The 21317-nt window shown below is 35.0% G+C and overlaps 3 protein-coding genes across 3 annotated transcripts; 2 read left to right on the forward strand and 1 right to left on the reverse strand.

Annotated features, from left to right (window-relative positions):
* Positions 1 to 8026: 8026 nt before the first annotated feature.
* On the forward strand, positions 8027 to 11139 carry LOC108983316 (ETHYLENE INSENSITIVE 3-like 3 protein). Its single transcript, XM_018954904.2, has 2 exons — positions 8027 to 8338; positions 8669 to 11139. The coding sequence occupies exon 2, from the start codon at positions 9065 to 9067 to the stop codon at positions 10856 to 10858; it is 1794 nt and encodes a 597-aa protein (XP_018810449.2). The 5' UTR covers positions 8027 to 8338; positions 8669 to 9064; the 3' UTR covers positions 10859 to 11139.
* A 957-nt stretch (positions 11140 to 12096) lies between these two features.
* On the forward strand, positions 12097 to 14018 carry LOC108983315 (pentatricopeptide repeat-containing protein At1g06143-like). Its single transcript, XM_018954903.2, has one exon. It carries the CDS (start codon positions 12154 to 12156, stop codon positions 13891 to 13893), a length of 1740 nt encoding a protein of 579 aa, XP_018810448.2. The 5' UTR covers positions 12097 to 12153; the 3' UTR covers positions 13894 to 14018.
* A 1590-nt stretch (positions 14019 to 15608) lies between these two features.
* LOC108983319 (pentatricopeptide repeat-containing protein At5g66520-like) lies at positions 15609 to 21260 on the reverse strand. The gene is made up of 3 exons (XM_035690113.1): positions 20345 to 21260; positions 18033 to 20075; positions 15609 to 15846 (listed from the first exon to the last, which is right to left on the reverse strand). The coding sequence occupies exons 1-2, from the start codon at positions 21059 to 21061 to the stop codon at positions 18879 to 18881; spliced, it is 1914 nt and encodes a 637-aa protein (XP_035546006.1). The 5' UTR covers positions 21062 to 21260; the 3' UTR covers positions 15609 to 15846; positions 18033 to 18878.
* Positions 21261 to 21317: the final 57 nt, after the last annotated feature.

The raw sequence follows: 21317 nt of genomic DNA on the forward strand, positions 1-21317 counted from the left end.
CAAAAGTGTATGTCGACAGCAATGCCATATGATAAAACCCACTTGACTACAACAATACACAGAATATTTTGGAAATTGGAGTACCCATGTTGTTTCCAATCAATTATAGAGGAAAAGAATCTGTATAAAGTTCCCAATAGAATAAAAATCTAATTGCATAATATTCTAAAATATTATATAGTTATATGTCTTGAAAGTTTAAGGTTTGGATTCATAGATGAATTGAGATAGATTAAGATGATTTGTGAATAATAAAATAAAAATTAAATTATTTATTATATTTGATGTGAGAATCTGAGAAAATTGTTTTGAAATTTAAAAAAGTTAAATTATTTATTATATTTTGTGTGAGAATTTGAGAAAGTTGTAATGATGAGTTGAGGTGAGTTTTGAATCAAAACCTCTTCTATGTATAAGCGGATTCGCGGATTAATCTGTATACCAATATTGACATTTACCAAGGAGTCAAGGACAAAAACATGTTCCACAAATTACATTCTCACAAAACTAGCCCCTGTAGTTAGAAAACAACCATTGCCACAAATTTCATTGCCGCAACAAATTGAAAATGTAACATTATCACATTAAAAGCTTATACTGGTTGTAAAGAACTTTTTTTTGTGTGATAGTACTATACTGGTTCCAACAACAAAACCATCAACACTAGCCCCAAGTTGAGATAATGGAAGCTAACTTGAATGAGATTCATCATCAAAGATTTTTCTGCAAATCTATATTTCAGGATAAAAAAAAAATAGACATCTATTAGCAAGGAATATGCATGCAGTTCAATAAATATATATATATATATATATACACAATTGCAAAGAAAAAAAAAGTATTACCTGTTTTTTCTTTCTTGGATATGTATTACCTGTTTTCAGATAAAAAAAACAGTTTCATTGGATAAAAAAACAGTTATAGCTTCCTCCACTGTAAGTGTTCAATTAGCCAAAAGTATTTCAAAAGAAAAAATGTGAATGGCTTTGTGGTACTTCGAGAATTCTAAACCATGTGAAATAGCAACTTCTAAGCATCCTTATTGGCTTGGCCAAAATTAAAGGATGACTAAAATTTAGATAACTTGTACTAAAAACACGCCACATTGGATTGGGCACCTTCAAAATAATTTATATTTCTGCTACAGTGATTAGTCAAATATAGAGAACCACAATTGATTCACCAAACATAAAAAGTGAATGACTAATCCAATGTAGAGATTGAATTTAAATAGAATAGATAAATATAAAAAAATGTGATATTGGCTAAATTTTGAAGATGCATTTGGTCAAATTAATGAGAATGCTCTAATGGAGCTACAAAGACTATCATACTTATAGGTTAATAATAACTTACTAATAGAATCAACTTCAACTGCACAAAATAATTACTTCATAACCCAAAGAATAATGAACTAAAAGCTACTCATGCATCAAAGATCCAAACAAAAAACACTAGGTACCGAAAAAAAAAAAAGAAGAAACCGGTTCCAAAAAAGGAATGCAAAACGGTGAGAAGCCAGGATGTGACAACCAAACCACCAAAACGGTGGGTTTTGTCTGAACCTAAATTATAAAGTCCCACATCGAATATATATAAAAACTCATATAAGATTATATACTATAGTTCCAGCCCTTCGACCTTCCGGTTGGATTAGATTTAAAATGGCGTGGTGTCTTCTTGACATGGTCCGATATGGATATGATTAAACTGTCTTGATTTGAAACAAAATTTTTTGGAACTTTTATATACAAATATTGATCTTTATTATTTAAATGTCAAATTTTAATATAATATTTTATAGAAGATTAATATTTGTATAAATGATATTTAAAATTAGACACAAATTTTTTTTAAACATGGATTAATATCATTGGCGTACAGTTAGATATAAATTTGTTTTTTTTTTCTAAATATTTTTTAATATTTTTAATCATTAAAAAAAAAATTTCACTAATAATCAGCTTCTTAACTATTAAGTAAAAACTAAAAAAATTAAAATGCATGAGCGGTAAAATTGAGCTGACTCTACTAACATTTTCCCTTTCGTATACACAGATTTTTAAAATTTATTTTAATTTTTAAATCAAATACAAATAACGTTGTAACATTTTAAAACTGTTCCTATAGTTAGTGTCAAAACTTTATTCGATGCGTTTGTATAAATTTGACACACAATATACGCTGTAATACCAACTTTATTTAAATTGATTTTTTTTAAAAAACTAGACGCACAATAAATGGCTGATGAATTTCAAATAATTTTGAGTTTTTTTTTTTTTTCCCGGGTTAATGTATGTATAAATGATATGTAAAACTAGACACACGATAAAAGTTGTAATACCGACTTTTTAAATCGTTTTTTTTTTTTTTGTTTTATAAAAAAACTAGACAGAATAAACGCTGTAATATACAAAATTTTATTGGATTAATATACTGTACGTATAAATGATAGATGGCTGGTGGAATTCTAATTTTTTCTATTATTTGAATGTCACACGTTAATGTATTAGTGTGTGCTAATGCTTAACGTACAGCATCTCTCGTGGTCAACAATAAGACGCGAAAACAAGCATTCATCTTGAAGTTGGCATTCATCTTGGCAAGAAATCATCGCCGGTCTATAAATATATAATTTATATATATCTAATTTGGGAAGTGGTATAACTACAAAAGTTTTTATAAATTGATATGATTTCATGTGAGTCATTAGATATATTTTATAATAAAAATAATTTATAATCATATCATGTATCACATTAAGTGACGTCAATTTATAAATTTATTTTTATAAAATTTTTTTATGACTAAAACATATCTCATCTTGTATTATATAATACAAGATGAGATATTTCTGTGTCCCCCCTCTCTTTCTCTCTTTCCTCTCTCTTTCTTTTTTGATAAAACGGATGTTACCCTTCATTAAGAGAGGACTTACAAAGTTGACTTGAAAAACAAGTCAATTACAAACGTTAGTATCTTTCCAGTACAGTTTCGTGACTGACATGATCTAGTCCAGACAGTAAATCTCTAAAGACCTAGATCTTAGAGAACATACCACCTCTGTCCATGACAGATATTACAAATCCCCATACTCCGACTAAGCGGGGTAGGGTATACCAAACCCCACCAAACCCCGTTAACACGGAGGGGGGACTAATACTCCATTCGGACCAAAGTCTGAATGCACTACATTTTTTGAATTTTTATTAACCTAGAAACTACATTACACAAAGAAAACTACAAAGAAAAAACACTGCACCAAAAGAAAAACAGAACACAGAGGCTGTTGTGGCGCGTGCAGTACACGTGCCACTCTGGGAAGGGAACCGACAGTCGACCTTGGAGATCCCGAACTCATAGACTCCAGAAACGCCGCTCGTGGTGTTGGTAGAGGGCTCCCCGGTGGTGCGTGATGGCCACGCACCAAACAACGCTGAAACTACGAGCCACGTGTGTGGGCTACTCGTCGCTCCGTTTGGTGCCGCATTTGGTGGTCTTTAAGATCGGCAGCAGGGCAACACCATGGCGGGGCGCGTGCTGGCCTGTGGGCAGCGGGAAGACCCAGATTGGCGATTCACTCTTATTTCGCTTGAAAATACACAAAAACACAAAAACAAAAACCACACGTAGAAGAGATGGGATGGAGGATGGAGGAGGAGGAGGAGTAGGAGGAGGGGAAGGGAGCCGAAGCTCCCCCCCCCCCCTCAAGCCGGATCTGTGAAGGGGGTTTTTAGAGAGGAGGGAGAGAGAGTTCGAGAGCGAGAGAGAAGGCCTCTCTCTTTCTCTCTCGACACCAATAGAAACAAACTCTCTCAAAATATTTCTGTGTCCGTTGCTATCTCTCAACACCAACGAAAAGAAATATGAAAGAAAAAAATAATTTAAAAAAAAATAATTTTATATTATTTGACTTAAAGATGTATAATCAAATATGAAAATTTTTCTTGATATGCAAAATAATTTCTAAAAGATATGATTTTGTATTTGCGTATAGAAAAATCAATACTAATGCTCGCAGCAGGTGTATAATACATAAGCTTATGATTTCCATGTTCGCTTGGGCATGCATTAAGAAAATAAAAGACATGTACTAAATGGAACTCATGACGAAGTTGGATGGAGGATTTTTTGAGTAATAATATACACTATATTTTTATCACACTTTTATATCATTATGTAAGATATAGTATATTTATCACTATTAAATGATAAAGAATTATTCAAAAATGAAAATGAGATAGTAGTGTGGTGTATATAATTTTCTAGATTTTCTAATGCTAAAAAAGAGAAGAAAAATCGAGTAATCCTAAGATAATTCAAGAAGAAAAATGATAAACACACGTAACTTTTCATTACACATTACACAATCATGTTTTAAAAAGAATGATTTTTTTGGTTTGTAAAATACCTTATAAAAATAAACTCAAAAAAGAATAATTATAGGCTTATTACTCTTTTACCATCATTTTACTATTCTTTTTATTTTTTTTATTTTAAAGTTAAGGAAGTGACTATTAATGAAATTATATATTTTTTAATTTTTTCTTTAATGATTAAGAATGTTAAAAAAGTACTTAAAATAAAAAAATGAAAATTTCAAATATACTAAGAATAGTAAAGTGATAGTAATCCTATCATTACTCTTTATAACATGTGTTATATAAAATATATTATGTGATTACCATTGCTTTTTTAAAAAAACATAGCGCCAAATGATCACGAGGACTCAACAGTCGACGACAAATACATCATAATCTAAAAATATGATTGGTCTGAAGTTATTTATAAGAGAATTGAAGAGCCAATAAAAAAAAAAAATGATAAGGTGCATGAGGAGATCCCAACAATGCTGGTGGAGACATCAGTAAAAAAGGATAAGTTATTTTGCGTATTTCTTCACCCATTCTTTTGCGCAAAACCCGATGTGATTGATTGTGTTAGAGTATTGGTAGTGGTTTATCTATCTTCATATGCAAAATTGTCCTTTTTGAAGAATGATTTTACATATGAAAAAAAACTCTCACATTGGTTTATGTATTTTTGAACAAAATAATAATAAAATATTTTATTTTTTTATTTATTTTCTAAAATTATTATTTTTTATATATTTTACAATTAACATCCATTTTGTATTATCAACTTAATACAAATTTTATGTATCAAAATCATCTTAATATAAATTTTACAAAGTTGATTTTAGTGGGTAGGAGAGAGAAAAAAATAGTAAAATAATGTTTGAAGAATGAATAGTGCTTTTTTAAATTTGAAGAATCACTGTTTATAGTTATGCAAAAATTTAGAGATGCATAAGTCAATGTAGATGAATTTAAAGACACATTCTTTAAATTTAAAGATGAAGATGAAGATAGAGAAGCCATACCAATGCTCTTAGTTTTTTTTCAAAATAAAATAACTACTAAGTTCTACAATACCATTGAAGTAGTGCGCAAGGAGTATTCGTAATTGATTGTATATTGGTAGTAATTAGCTTTAAAATTAGAGTTTTGTTATGTATAAATAAATTTACGTACTAATCTGTATATTAATGTTATTGTCTTCATATTTTAAATTCAAATTAGTGCTATTTGCAATAAAATCTATTTTTTGATCAATCATATTGAATATGTGCGCGTATTAGTGTGCATAATCTCTTACAATTAATTTTTTCCTTCAAATTAACCACTCACTCTCGTCTTTGTAGTACTAGAATAGACTACACAAGAATCTACAAATCATAACGCAAGTCTTGTCACCCCAATCTTCTTCTGTAATTAGTGTGCGCTAATGCTGAATGTACAACATGATCTCTTGTGGTCAACAATAAGACAAAAGAAAACAAACATTCATCTTGGCAAGAAATGATCGCTAGTTTATAAATCAATCTCGATTTGAATCGATCGGACTGTTGTTGAGGCTTTAACAGACACCAATAGAATTTCACCACATCACATATTCCACATGAAACCAAAAGAGGTGTATCACATTGAAATATGAATTTTGTAGAGCAGAACTTGTAAGCCCCATTGTTCCTCGCATCGCATTCCTTGAACTCAAGCTGCAACTACATCAACTCACTCTTCTCTTGTCGTTGTCGCTTACCGCTGCTCCGTCCCCCTCCAATAATTTCTCTGTCGCCCACCATGTCCAATGCCCACCATGCTTTGATTCCCCTGTTGTTTTTGACCTCCATTGCTGGTGGGCTTGGAGGTTCTTTTAGGGTAAGGAGGATGAAACTAATCTAGTGTTAAACAAGCTATAGTTTTGATATACTGAGACATTTACTATGTGATAGGCTTCATTATTCCACTACGGTTAATATAGAGATGATTTAACATATAGGCCAGAGTGATATATATTGATGCCTCGTTGGTGTCAAACAAGTCACCAATACTAGTGCTCGCAGCATGTGTATACTACATAGGCTTATGATTCCCATGTTCACTTGGGCATGCATTTTGGATTTAGTACTTAACTAATAATCTACAACCTTTTGTATCCCTCCCAGGAATTATTGAAAAATGAGAAAAAAGAAAATAAAAGACATATGTACTAAATGACACTCATGTTCTTAAGTTGGATGGTGGATTTTTTGAGTAATACTCTATATACATACTATATTTCTATCACATTTTCATTTCATTATGTAAGATATGACACATTTATCATTATTAAATGAAAAATAATTATCTTGATATGAAAATGAGATGGTAGTATGATATATAGAATTTTTCATATTTTTCAGTGCTAAAAAAGAGAAGAAAAATTGAGTAATCCTAAAATAATTCAAGAAAAAAAAATGACAAACACACGTTACACAATCATGTTTTAAAATGAAGGGTTTTTTGTAAAATACCTTATAAAAATATATAACATCATTTTATAAAAATACTCTCATTTTAAAACATGTTATGTTGTGAAATGTGTTAGGTGAATATCATTACTCTTTTAAAAAATATAGCGTCAAATGATCATGAGGATTCAACTGTCGATGACAAATAAAAAAGGATAAGGTTCATGAGGAGATCCCAACAATGCTGGCGGAGACATCAGTAAACTTAGGAATCTCACTTGGAAAGAACAAACTACTATCCATTTTTTCTAGGTCCAACCGTCCGGACATAATATGTTAATTTGAGAAGACATCCTTAGCCAAAGTAGTACGGATTAAATTTAAGAAAAATGTTATCATATGCATGTGTGTCCATCATGTTGAGGGTGGGGTTAACTTAGCAATTAGATCATGATGGATAGATGATATGTGCATCAAAGTGAATGTGTGTAATGTAAGACAAACGACAAATCACATATTGGTTAAGTGAACGTGTGTAATACAAGACTTTCTTGTACCATTTCTCTAATAAAATTGTAAAGCAAAGAGTTGTTCTTCATCTTTAATTTAACAACAATAAGCTTGCAACTTAAAATAACTATAAAGTACATATTTACTTATTTTTCCATTTTCTCTACATGATCTTTGTATATTCATTTGAAGGAAAGTAACTGAAGACTCTTCAAACTCAACAAGCCCTTTCTTTTTTATTGGTAATTTGTCGAGAGTTCAAGTCCAAGAAGAAACTTAAAAAAATATTACACATCCTAGAAAAGTATATAATAAATAATATTTTTATTTAAGATAAATACTCTTTAAAGATTTTAAAGTGGGTTTGGATATAAAAAATATCTCATCTCATTATTATAATTTTTTTTAAATTTTTATACAAAAATATACTAAATAATTTAATTTTTTCAAATTTTAAAATAAAAATAATACTAAAAAATTATATTATAATAATATTTTATTTAATTTTTAACAAAATATCTCATCTTATCTCATATTTTATGCATAATACATATTCCGAACCAAACTTATATATATCGTAATTATTATGTTTTAATATAAAATGCTTTAATTACAGTTTTTTGTTTCTAAAAATATTTTTAAGTAGATATAACGCATTGAGAGAAGCCTCATGGGTCCCAACGAGGAGTACTGAAATACGACGCACCAGATTTCACCCGAGGTGGTGTCGTAGTATCAACTATCGTGAATGGCTGCCTCCGAGGTGGTTTTGTCCCTTTTTGACACCAACTAGCACCTTTAGCCGCCTACTCTCTCTCTCTCTCTCTCTCTCTCTCTCTTTGAAATTTCCAGCTACTTTCTGTGGCACAAGTCGCATCCGTCTTTTGGATTCATCTTTTATCTTCCTCTCTTATATATTGTCAACTCTTCAATTGGAAAAGGGACATCGCGGGATTGCGAATTTATTTTCAACTCTGGGATTCCTAAAAACATGAGATGATTGAAGGAAGTTGGAGATATTGGTTCTGAAATTTGGTAAGGGTTATTTTTGTTGCTTTAATTTTGCAATTACCAATCATAATCTTGTGGATTTTATGCCTATCATGCATTTTTTTTTTTTTCTTTTCAATTATCTGCGGAGTGGTTGAATAACTGTTGGTTCTGTTTTTGGGATTATCTACTTGTAATAACGTAGAATTTGCGTTTTTTATTTGAGGTACCATGGAACTATTTTATTTCTATCTTCTAAAAAGATTCAGTTCATGGAAATTTTGATAGGAGGTTAAAAAAATCTGGCATGGGATTTGTGGCCTTGTGTATTTGTTTCTTATATATGTTCTGAGGCCTTTGATTAAATTTTTATAGGTAGTGGTTTTTTATTCCCTTTCGGACGAAGGTAGCGGCTGTTGGAGATAATAAGAAAGATTGATTTTTTATGGAATAAAGCCAGAGGATTGTTCGACCGCATATTTGGGAGCTCTTTGGATTTTGTCAATAATCATACCTGTTTGGCTGCCGAGAAACGCTAAGAATACAAGAGAAGTCAACATTTTGGGGATTTGATTGTGGGTTGGTTTGATACCCGATAGAAGTTAACCTTGAGCGTTTATGGAGCCTGATTCAACCGTTTGTTCTAGTCCGAGAGAAGGTTTTATATCTTGGGGACTAAAACCACACATGTTGTAAGATTGTAAATTAGGTTTTCTTTCCTTTTCTTTTATTTTTTATTTCTCAGTAGCCAAGTAAGGGTAATTTGACTCAATGGAGCAGCACCTTATGATGGTTGATGACACATTGGGCTACAGTTCAGATATAGAAGTTGACGACATAAGGTGTGAAAACATAATAGCGGAGAAAGATGTTAGTGATGAAGAGATTGAAGCAGAAGAATTGGAGAAGCGGATGTGGAAAGACCGTGTCAGACTCAAAAGGATTAAGGAAAGACAAAAACTTGTAGTGCAGCAAGCTGCAGACAAGCAGAAGCCAAAGTCGACCACTGATCTGGCTCAGCGGAAGAAGATGTCTAGAGCACAAGATGGCATTCTCAAGTATATGCTGAAGCTGATGGAAGTGTGCAAAGCTCGCGGATTTGTGTATGGTATCATTCCTGAGAAGGGTAAGCCAGTGAGTGGTGCTTCAGATAACATTAGAGCTTGGTGGAAAGAAAAGGTGAAGTTTGATAAGAATGGGCTAGCAGCCATAGCCAAGTATGAAGCTGAGTGCCTTGCCATGAGTGAGGCAGATGATATACGAAATGGGAACTCTCAATGCATTCTCCAAGATCTGCAAGATGCAACTCTCGGATCGCTTTTATCTTCTTTGATGCAACACTGTGACCCCCCTCAAAGGAAGTTCCCACTAGATAAGGGACTTGCGCCTCCTTGGTGGCCAACTGGAAATGAAGATTGGTGGGTGAAATTAGCATTGCCCCATGGTCAAAGCCCTCCTTATAAGAAACCACATGATTTAAAGAAGATGTGGAAAGTTGGAGTGTTAACAGCTGTAATAAAGCATATGTCTCCTGATATTGCAAAGATAAGGAAGCACATCCGCCAGTCAAAGTGCTTACAGGATAAGATGACAGCCAAGGAGAGTGCAATATGGTTGGGAGTTTTAACCAGAGAGGAAGCCCTCATTCAGCAGCCAAGTAGTGATAATGGGACATCTGGTGTAACTGATTTGCGACGAGGTGGCCATGGTGGAAATAAGCGAGCTGCAATTAGTAGTGAGAGTGACTACGATGTAGATGGCGTTGGTGATGGTGTTGGTTCTGTTTCATCTAAAGATGGTCGGAGAAATCAACCGACAGATGTAGAAACTTCAGACAATCAACACAATACTACTCCTGTCCAAGATAAAGATACAGGGGAAAAACGAAATGGGAGAAAAAGAGGCCGTTTCAGATCAAAATTTGTTGATCAATTGCCTGCAACGTCTCACAATGAAGATCCACATATTGAGCCAAGAATCACTGTGCCTCATGTAAACCACACTGAAGGGCAGTTAGTTGGATTCCAGACCCATGGTGATCGGCAGGAAGATGATACAATGACAGATTTGAGGCCCCTGGAGAAAAATATTGGCCAACTCCAGTTGCCTGCGTCTGAATCGAATCATTTCTCGTCTCTACCTTCTGAAAATGTAGTTTCCACCCAGAGCATGCATGTGGATGGGAGGCCTTTGCTTTATCCTGTGGTGCAAAACACAGAGAGGCATCATGGAAATGCCGGCAACTTTTATAGTCCATCGGTGCAATACGGGAACACTCATGACTGGCAGCAGTCGCAGATTAGGCCAGAGGAAGTTGGAGTCCATGCACCAACAACGGATAGAAGTGGAAATGAGATTCCTGTTGGAGATTTGCACTACTATGTAAAGGACACGTTTAATAACGAGCAACATCAACATATTGATCCGCAGTTTGGGTCTGCCATTGATAGCCTGTCATTGGACTGTGGAGGATTGAACAGCCCCTTCGATTTTGGAATTGATGGCATAAGTCAATTTGATGACCTTTTACGCGACGAAGATTTGATCCAATACTTTGGTGCTTAAGAACCATTAAAGTTGATACTTCAGAGCTTAGATCGTAAGTGATGTTTCTTGCTAACATGCATCTGAATTTAGTACTCGCTTCAAGGATTTTGCCTTGCGACTCTTGTTTTGCTACCCGATATTCATCGCCTTGCATCTTTTGGAGAATCCTTCATCCATTAGAGAGGATTTGGAGAGGTGGAAGGGATTTTGTAATTTCATTAAAAAATTTACGTCTTGATTAGTAAATAAAATAAGGAATGAAGAGCATTGGAGGTGACTTTCATCAAAGTGGAAAGTAATTGCAAAGGTGTACACGCCATTCTTACGGGCTTTTCTCTAGCACGAGAAATTGTCTTCGGCCATCATTTTATTGTCACAATTCATGAACATGTAGAAAGAACAAATAGACAAGATTGAAGTAAAAGGGAATGTTCCTGGAAAATAATAACAGGAACAAGAAAACTGTTAATTCTTGATCATCTGCTCGTTTAGGCGTAGAGATGATATGAAATTTTCAAAATTTTGGAATAATTTTATAATTTCATTCCCAAAACGTTGCACTCAATTTTAAATTTTTAACTTTTTTATCTAATCATTATTTAAGCACAAGATCAATACAATTTTAAAACTTCAAAATAACACAAAAATTAATACAACTTTTTTCAGACTTTAAAACAAAAATAATTTTTGAACTTTTAATATTTTTATTCAAATTTTTATATTCTTTTTCAAAATTCAATAAAATATTTTAACTCAAACAATTTCATTATGAGTCGGTCTACTCTGCCGTGCAGAGTAGCCTGTTCAATTTGACCGCTAGGCCAAATGTAGCAGGAGACCGGTCTCGAGAAGAATAAATTTTTATTTATTTATTTATATTCTTAAATAATTTTTTTATAAAAAATTCACAATATTACTAGAAAACACTTCTTTAATCACTAAAAAAAAGAATTATCGGAATCTAATCAGGACTCAAATGTTGGTGACTCTAGCATTTTCATAATCTTAATGGTCAAGTCTTCAAAAAATAGGCAGAATGTAATTATTTTTTTATCATTTGAAGATATAAAATCTCAACATTGATGATTTAGTGAGTTGATTTTAATAATAATGATAAAATAATAAAAAAATAATGGTAAAATATTAAATAATAAATAATAATAATAAAAATTAAGTAAAAAATAATAAAAAATAAATCAGAACACTCCACTGCCCAACGGAGTGTTTGTCCGCGATTCTCTTCAGCCACAGGGCCTACCTCAATCATTCAAGGTAACGGCTACGAAGAAGCCTCCCATTCACCACCAAAGTTCATGAAATCTGCAATTAAACTTTACCGTATTTCAATTGCGAAAACAGTACTTCATCCGCCAAACCCACCCACCCAAAAAGAAACTATTTTGAATCAGCTGAAGAAATGTTCTAGCGTAAAGAACCTGGAATATGTATATGCCTCAATGATCAAAACCAATGCAAACCAAGATTGTTTCTTGCTGAACCAGTTTGTGGGTGCCTGTTCGGCCCTTTCGAAAATAGACTATGCAGTTTCAGCATTTCTACAGATGGAAAATCCAAATGTTTTTGTCTATAATGCGATGATAAGAGCCTTTGCTCATCGTTTTTACCCAGCTCAAGCTTTGGAGTGTTACGTAGATATGTTAAGAGCTGATGTTATGCCAACGAGTTATACGTTCTCGTCGTTGATTAAGGCTTGTAGCTCAGTATCGGCTCTTGGGTTCGGTGAAGCTATACAGTGTCAAGTTTGGAAAAATGGGTTTAGTTCACATGTGTTTGTTCAGACTGCTTTGATTGATTTCTACTCGGATTTGGGTAAAATTGGCATATCGAAAAGGGTGTTTGATGAAATGGTTGAAAGAGATGTTTTCACATGGACCGTGATGGTTTCGGCTCATGTTCGGGCATGGGATTTGAGTTCTGCGAGGAGATTGTTTGAGGAGATGCCTGAGAGGAATACTGCTACATGGAACACTATAATTGATGGGTACGCAAGAGTGGGGAATGTGGAGTCTGCGGAGTTGCTGTTCAATCAGATGCCCGCAAGGGATATAATCTCGTGGACGACCATGATCACCTGCTATACTCAGAACAGGAGATATAGAGAAGCATTAGCAGTATTCAATGAAATGACAAGCAATGGGATCAGTCCTGACCAAGTGACCATGGCAACTGTTATATCGGCTTGTGCCCATCTTGGAGCGCTCGATTTAGGAAATGAAATATATCTTTATGTATTGCAGAATGGGTTTGATCTTGATGTTTATATTGGGTCTGCATTGATTGATATGTATGCCAAGTGTGGGAGCTTAGATAGATCACTTTTGGTATTCTTCAAGTTGCGGGAAAAGAACCTGTTTTGTTGGAATTCAGTAATTGAAGGTCTTGCAGTTCACGGATTTGCATATGAAGCACTAAAGATGTTTAGTAGGATGGAGAGGGAGAAGATCAAACCAAATGGGGTCACTTTTATCAGTGTTCTGAGCGCCTGCACACACGCAGGACTAGTTGAAGAAGGTCGTAGGAGGTTTCTGAGCATGGGCAGTGATTATTCGATCCCACATGAAGTTGGACACTATGGATGCATGGTTGATCTACTGAGCAAAGCGGGCTTGCTTAGAGATGCACTAGAGTTGATAAGAAGCATGAAAGTTGAACCCAACTCCGTTATCTGGGGTGCCTTGTTGGGTGGGTGTAAGCTTCATAGGAACTTGGAGATTGCTCAAGTTGCTGTTAATGAACTGATGGTTTTAGAGCCAAACAACAGTGGCTATTACAACCTTATGATTAATATGTATGCCGAGGTAAATAGATGGGGTGAGGTTGCGAAAATCCGGGCAGCCATGAAATATCTAGGGGTAGAAAAGAGTAGTCCTGGATCCAGTTGGATTGAAATGGGAAGGAAGATTCATCAGTTTGCAGCATCTGATAAAACTCACCCAGCTTATAATGAAATTTACTCGGTGCTGGCTCAGTTGGATGGGATACTGAAGCTAGCTGGCTATGTACCTGAACTAACATGGGGGGATTTAGGCTGAGTTCCCCACGCATATGGGGGAATGTAACAACATATTAATTCTTTTGGGCTTCTCACTTGATTTCTGTTATAACAAGTGATCAGTCATTGTACAATATGGAAGAGAAGTTGATTTATTTGTGGTAACATTTTAAAATCATTCCATGTCAATCAATAGGAATAAATTGGATTTTTGAGAATAATCCTTTGAATGTTCAAAGACAAACATGGAAGAGGTTACAATCCTTGGTTGGCTCTTCAGCTATGCCCTGCTTCATAACATCTTAAACAGTATTTATTCCCTTTATCCGTTCCCATAGACATAGAACCATATCATTAGATTGTGTTAGTGTCGAGAAACCTCTAACCACACAACTGCCTGCCGTTGACAGAGTGTAATATATTAGTGTGATCCCTTTGCAGTGCCTCCACAAATCCCGTCTCTCTGCAGGTACCTAAAGCAGTTTCTTTCATATATATTGACAATTCCAATAAGCCTTGTTTTTCTTCCAGTACATCCCGGTTGAACATTCAAATGCCTGTTGCTGGCTTGTTCCATGTTTCCAGTCTCTTTAGCTCTGTCAGAGCATTGACATTGACTTCATCAAAGTCAATTTCCAAATTTGATAAAAAGTACATATTTTCCATAAAACCAAAACCTCCATATCGACAACCCCACATTGTATTAACCATTGAATCCATCAAAATAATAATGTAATATTATTTTTTAATAATAATATTTTTTATTTTTTTTTTCATATTTTGTAATTACACTAACCAAATTTATATTAATAATTTAATTTGATACTTAAATTATTGTTTCCCAACTAATTGTTTTTCCTCAACCTAATTACCCAACAAACACATTTCACAAACTAATTTTCAAACCCAAACTAGTAGTCTGCTGCATATCTCCATAAATCTACTGTTAAGGAAGAAATACACGAGAATTTTGCTGCCATCACACAAAATAAATAATAAGCATCTTCTTTCTCGAGCAATCATTTCACAAATCTGATGTTAAGGAAGAAATCAAGGAAATACACGAGAATTTTCTATAGAAGCAAATCCAAGCATTAACTAAAAGCTCATCCTTGAATAACAAAAGGAGGGCCAGACACCAGTGCTCAAACTTCAAACAGTGCCGTACAATATTTTTACGCGTCTGCAATTTTTACATTTGCAAAGCTCCCAACTGACACTCCATTTTTTTTTCAGAAGAAATAATTGATACTACCTATAACCTAAATATCGAAGGACTAAAATTCAGACGGAATGAGATCAAAACTATGAATTGCTTATATGTTTAGCATCAATGGCCATGTTGATAGCCCAGAGAATTAATTCGAGAGTTAATATTGTGATGATCAAACATGGGATCTCCATAACTGACAGGCTTTATCACCATAGCTTCACGTTTTCCATCCTGCTCCTGAACTGCCCCAAAGACAATCTCATTGGTTTTCTCACAGCTCTGCTCATAGTAAGTGTATGGGATGGATGAATGATGCCTACGATGATGCTGTTGTTTCTGCTGGTGGTGGTGGTGCTGAAGATCACTATCCCACCCATTAGAGAAAACTCGAATTTGCCGCATTGGTGCATCTTTTCTGCATCCTTGGACATGAAAGGGTAGGTTTTACGCAGAGTGGGAGTTCTGGTGTCAATTGAAGGGGGTTCATCTTCATCAGGTATTACAAAGCTCTCTTGCATGGGCCAAGCATTTGAGTGCTTGTGTTGCTGCTGTTGGCTTTGATATTGATAGGTTATTGGCTTCTTTCTAAACCCCGGAAATATTCCTCCTAAATCTCCACTACTGACACCCCTGAGTTGATAAGAAGCTTTCCAATAGATCCAAAAAGCCTTCTTCTTGCTTCTCTGGTTCATCTTCTGTTGGGATTAATGGTGGCCTGACTGACTTTAGAGGCTTCTGATATGGACTTGGTGGAATGCTCTTCTCTGTTGCATCCTGATCCTTCAAAAGCATGAGATAAAAGGTGACTGACTGTTTCATGTCGTCATAAAAGGTGCTAGGAGACTAGATTTATGCTAAGGGAATACAGGAGTATTTTGGACTTCAAAATATGTATCTACTTTTACTCTCATGCTAAAGTTCCTCATGCAAAACTGTAATATGCATATCATGAAATCATGGTGTGAAATCAGTACTAAAAAAATTACTTTCCTACATCTTAACAAACAGATTTTGTTTACAAGTAACAGCTTTTTCTTTAGGTACAAGATGTAAAACTAGACTGGAAGGTATTCCTGGATAAAAAATTTCAACTTCTAAACACAGCCAAGATATCTCCAGCAAGTAGAAGACAGCATTAAATACTCACATTATTATTTTTGATAAGTATTAAATACTCACGTTATGGATAGACATGATTATACCCACTCTACGTTGCAGCAATGCAAGCATATAACCAAAGAAGCCAGCCCCGACAAGCATTGCAATTCCTGTAACGATTGAAAACAGTATACTGTTGAAATTTGGATGAACTAGATTACCAAGAGGAAAACCATTTCCATATTGATAAAGAAAAATATACTATGGGTTTAACATGCATCTTCTCTCCCAGTTCAACACTATGGGTTTGACAAAAAAAAAAAAAAAAAAATTCCACCAAGGCCTAAGGAGTACCATAAGACTAATATCTGAAACTGAACACATTTCTACTTGCAAAAGAATGATTTCATTATCTGGATATTGTCAGATATGAAATAACATGCAAGAAACCTCCTACAACCCAACTACCAAAACCGAACCTGGAAGAAGATAACCCATTGAACGACATTACACACAATAAGTAGGAACCGAGTTTTTCTTACAACCTCCGGCAAAATGGTGCAAATAGCATTGTAGCATTTAATTCCAGTGCCAATACAGCATCTATATATAATTATTTCAACTTAAGCTATTAACATTATATATCCCACCGGAAACTATTGAAAACAGAAAACATACAGGAGAAGAAAATATCAAATAATTTGTTTCTGAAATTTAAGCTAGTGGGACATTATAATTTACACATTAAATATCTGGGCATGCCAGAAAAGTTTAATTTTTCTTTGAACAACCAACCAAAAGATGGCTGCCATTGTTAAAACTTTGATTTTTCATTGAACAACCAACCAAATGATTAAAAAAGATAGAAAGAAAAATAACAAAAACAGAGACGGTCAAGAACTCAAAGGAATTTAGTTAAAACAATCCACCCCAATTAGTGTCAGTAATCTTTTTATTGTAAGGAAAATTAACTGTTACCAAATGAGAGATCAGATAAAAAGTTCAAAAAGATTAAACAATGGCAGTCAACTAAACATTAAGCATTCTAAATAATTCACATATGCACAAAAGTGCGGTTATTGGCATTCATAGAACCAAATAACTCAGACTTTACTACCCGTACATAAATGGAAAATGATAGGGATCCCGCTCATTTTCCCACTCTCATTTTTTTTTTTTAGTTTTTTTTTTACTTAGTGATTAAGAAAATATTGTTTAATAATATTGTGAATTTTTTTTAAAAAAATATTTAAAAGTGTTGAAAAAATGACGTGAAAAAAAAAGTTTTAAACACTTTTAAATATTTAAAAAAAACAAAAAATTCACAATATTATTAAACAACATTTTCTTAATCACTAAGTAAAAAAAAAAAAAACTAAAAAAAAAAAAAAAGCAAGCGGGAAAATGAACGGGATCCCCAAGCGGGATCCCTAGCATTGTCCTACATATATTAGGGTATATGTGTGAACTCTTTGTTTCAAACAACTCAATATATCTATTTTGCTCGTGAAGAAACAACAGAATGATTGAAAAAAAGGATTGAAAAAACAACTCTTTGTTTCAAACAACTCAAACAACAAAAGGATTGAAAAACTCAGACTTTACTACCCGTACATAAATTAGGGTAAAGTGATGAGAGGCCTTTTGGGTTTTATAAACTCAGACCAACGATAAAACTATGCACTCTCTGTCTTTGGGCGCGCATTGCAATTGACACCAAATTGAAATCAGACTAAGTAAAAGCACATTGAAGAAAGGCCATAAATACATACTACACAAACGTACATACATAAGCATACATGGAGAGCAAAATTTCTCATACATGCATATATGATGAATATATAAAGACGGGGAGAGAGTGAACTCACATAGATAGAAAACTTTTGGAGCGAAGAATAGAAGAAGAGAAAGGAGCAGTAATGGTGCACCTATGAAGGTGATGAAGGTCCTCTTTCACCTGAAACACCCGGCAGGAACTTGAACTTCGGTGGAAGTTTAATTTCGTCAGACGAAGATGAACTGGTGACTCACGGCAAACGGAATGTATAGCTTGGCGAAAAAAACCAAGAGGAAATGGAGAGGAAGAAATGAAGAGGAAGAAAAAGGGGATTTTGGGAGAGGAAGAAAGGCAAAGGAAGAGAAAGGGGGAGAAAGCAACGACATCATGGGTGAAAGATCTGGTTTTGCTAATAAAATAATCTGGATAGCAATGAATAGTAGGTCTTCAAATTTGAAGATGGATTGGCATGTCCTGTAGCTCAGTTTCAGATTTTAGTATATGGTGAATCCAATGCAGTGATTTTAAAGCCAAATTCATCAAATTTTGAAGATTGAACTTATTTGATGAGTCCAATGCCAATGCTCTCATTGGCTTTCCCTTTCACGTCCCTTGAGCAAAACTTTAAATACAGATTTTAGAAAGAAAATCCCATCTCATTTGATAACCATGCAGAATCTAACGAATCTAGGCTTGGTCTCCTCTCATGTAAAAGCCCATGTATCTCATCACGTCACAAAACACAGCCCTTTGTCACTCACTCTCTAAGTAAAAGGGCAGCGCCATCTTAAAAAACGAAGCACCCTTAGAATTACCAATTCGATGTGGAACGTTTTAAGCAGAAAAATGGCTGAAAGAATGTGATGCACAGGAGCCAAATTCTTGTATATTGTAATCTGAGATTGGCTTGGATCCATTGCAAACCCGATCTTTATGTCTACCAACAGTCTTTACAAGAACAGATTCCCTTTTTAAAATGGTGATATCTAATCCTGTCCCTGACAATAATCTCTCGATCATAAACTTTGGAGATGAACTTTGTTGCTTCGTGGCAGTCCCCACAAACTCGTAAGTTCTTTACAATTCGAATTGGGGTTTGGGGTGCTGTGTTCATCAAGCCAAAAGCAATAGCTAACTTCTCACTATGTTTAGATAGGGCTGTCTCTTTATCTTCCTCATCATCAATATCAAGCAAAACGTCTCCAAATTGTGGAACATAACCAGCAATCTTCAACTTAGTTGTCATCTCATCTAAGAACAAGTAGAGCTGTTTAGTCTGGGGATGGGATCTATCTCCCACAAGGAATTGATGGAACACACCATTTAATTCAATGGAGCTGCAACCTGGGATTTTCTTTCTTCCATTTAATTCAATCTCCTCTCTCACAACCTTTGCTTCATTCCATCTCCTGGAAGCAGAATAAATATTAGCCAAAAGAACACAACAGCCGATATGGTTAGGATCCATTTCTTTTAATATCTTTCCTATTCTCTCTCCCCTTTCCATGTCTTTATGGATTCTACAAGCACCGAGTAATGCTCCCCATATGGCAGCATCTGGAGCCATTGGCATGCTAGATATGATCTCTTCAGCTTCATCCAAGAATCCAGCACGGCCCAGTAGATCTACCATACACCCATAATGCTCTATCTCAGGCTCAATTCCATAACAACTTGCCATGGACTCAAAATAACCTCTTCCTTCATCGACCATATTTCCGTGGCTGCAAGCATTTAACATGGCAATAAAAGTCACCTTATTCGGAGAAACTTTTTCAAGCTTCATTTGTTCAAATATTTCAATTGCTTCCTTGGATTTTCCATGCATTGAAAAACCACCAATTACAGCATTCCAAGGCCAAACCTTCCTCCTCAGACCACGTCCATTGCAGAAAACCTTTGATGCAAATTCTATCTGTCCACACTTTGCATACATGTCTATTAGGCTAGCTAGCAATTGCTCATTCATCTTGATCTCACCCCTTTCAATATAGACATGGATCCACCTTCCTTGATCCAATGCCACTAGATTTGCACAGGCTGCCAGGACACTTACCAGGGTAAACTCATTGGGTTTAGGACCTATTTGCAGCATCTTGTGGAAGAGATCCAATGCCTCCAGGAAACAACCCACCTGAAGATAACAACCACTAACTCATTTAAACAAAGCCACCGGCCATAAAAATGTTTAATAAAAGAAAAACAACATTTTTGGACTGGTAACTCTTTATGTTCATTCCAACTAGACTCTAGAGGTGCAAAGGTAATTCGTAAACAATGGGGCATGTTGTTCTGAAATGAAAAGGAAAACAATGCATTGCAACAACATTCTTGACCAAGGTGTCAAAAAAACATTTGAAGCATGCATACGAGGTAGTCATTTTTTTTTTCAAATACAGTTACCTGGACGTAACCAGCTATGATAGTACTCCATGATACAACATCTCGTTCAGGCATTCGATCAAACCACTCTAGAGCTCGATCCATATCACCTGTCCCTACGTACCCACCAACCATAATATTCCATGAATACAAATCCCGCTCCACGCTGCAATCAAACATCCTTCTGGCCTCCTCAACCAAGCCCCAATTCGCATACATCCCAATCAATGCATTGGTAACAAACACATTGTTCTCCATCCCAACTTTTATGGCATGAACTCGAACTTGCTCACCCTCCAATAACCCCAAACTGTTCCCACATGCTTTAAACAAAAACACAAAAGTGTAACGATTAGGTGTAAGGCTCAGACCCCGGACCACTGACCGAAATATAATCATAGAGTTGTAGGAAGAAGTGGAAGACAGTGAATGAGCTTTGATCATTGTGTTGTGGAGGAAGAGGTCTGGAAAAGGGATTTGATCAAACACTTGGCGTGCATACAGTATGGAGCCAAAGCTGGAGAAGGCAAGCTTTTCAAGGAATTTATTGGCTCGGATAGGGCTCAGGAGAAGGCCGGTGGTGATCAGATGGGCATGTGCTTGCTTGATCTGTTCCATTGATTTGCATGAATCGAGAAGAGAGATGGGTTTATGATATGAAGGAAAGGGTCCTTTGAAGGGGGAGCAACGTTTCATTGTAACGGTCAAAATTGGGGAAATGTTAGGCCAATGGCCCATTCATTGCAGTGGTCGTACCCTACCCAGCACCCCAATGCATGCATGCCCCACTTTCTAACCTGTAATGTTTTCCAGAATAGATGAAATGAATTAACCAAGATCCAATAAATGAAAGGAATATCATATTAAAGAACGTAGCAAGAAATGAAGCAGGAGGAGCAGTGAGCGTGGGTTATAATCATATTGTGGAGAAAAGGAGTGTGTTTTTCAAAAGAAATCCCACATCGACAATATATCAAACCTTCTTCCGAGACGT

The sequence above is a fragment of the Juglans regia genome, chromosome 5, assembly GCF_001411555.2.
Source record: "Juglans regia cultivar Chandler chromosome 5, Walnut 2.0, whole genome shotgun sequence".
In the NCBI taxonomy this organism is placed as follows: domain Eukaryota; kingdom Viridiplantae; phylum Streptophyta; class Magnoliopsida; order Fagales; family Juglandaceae; genus Juglans; species Juglans regia.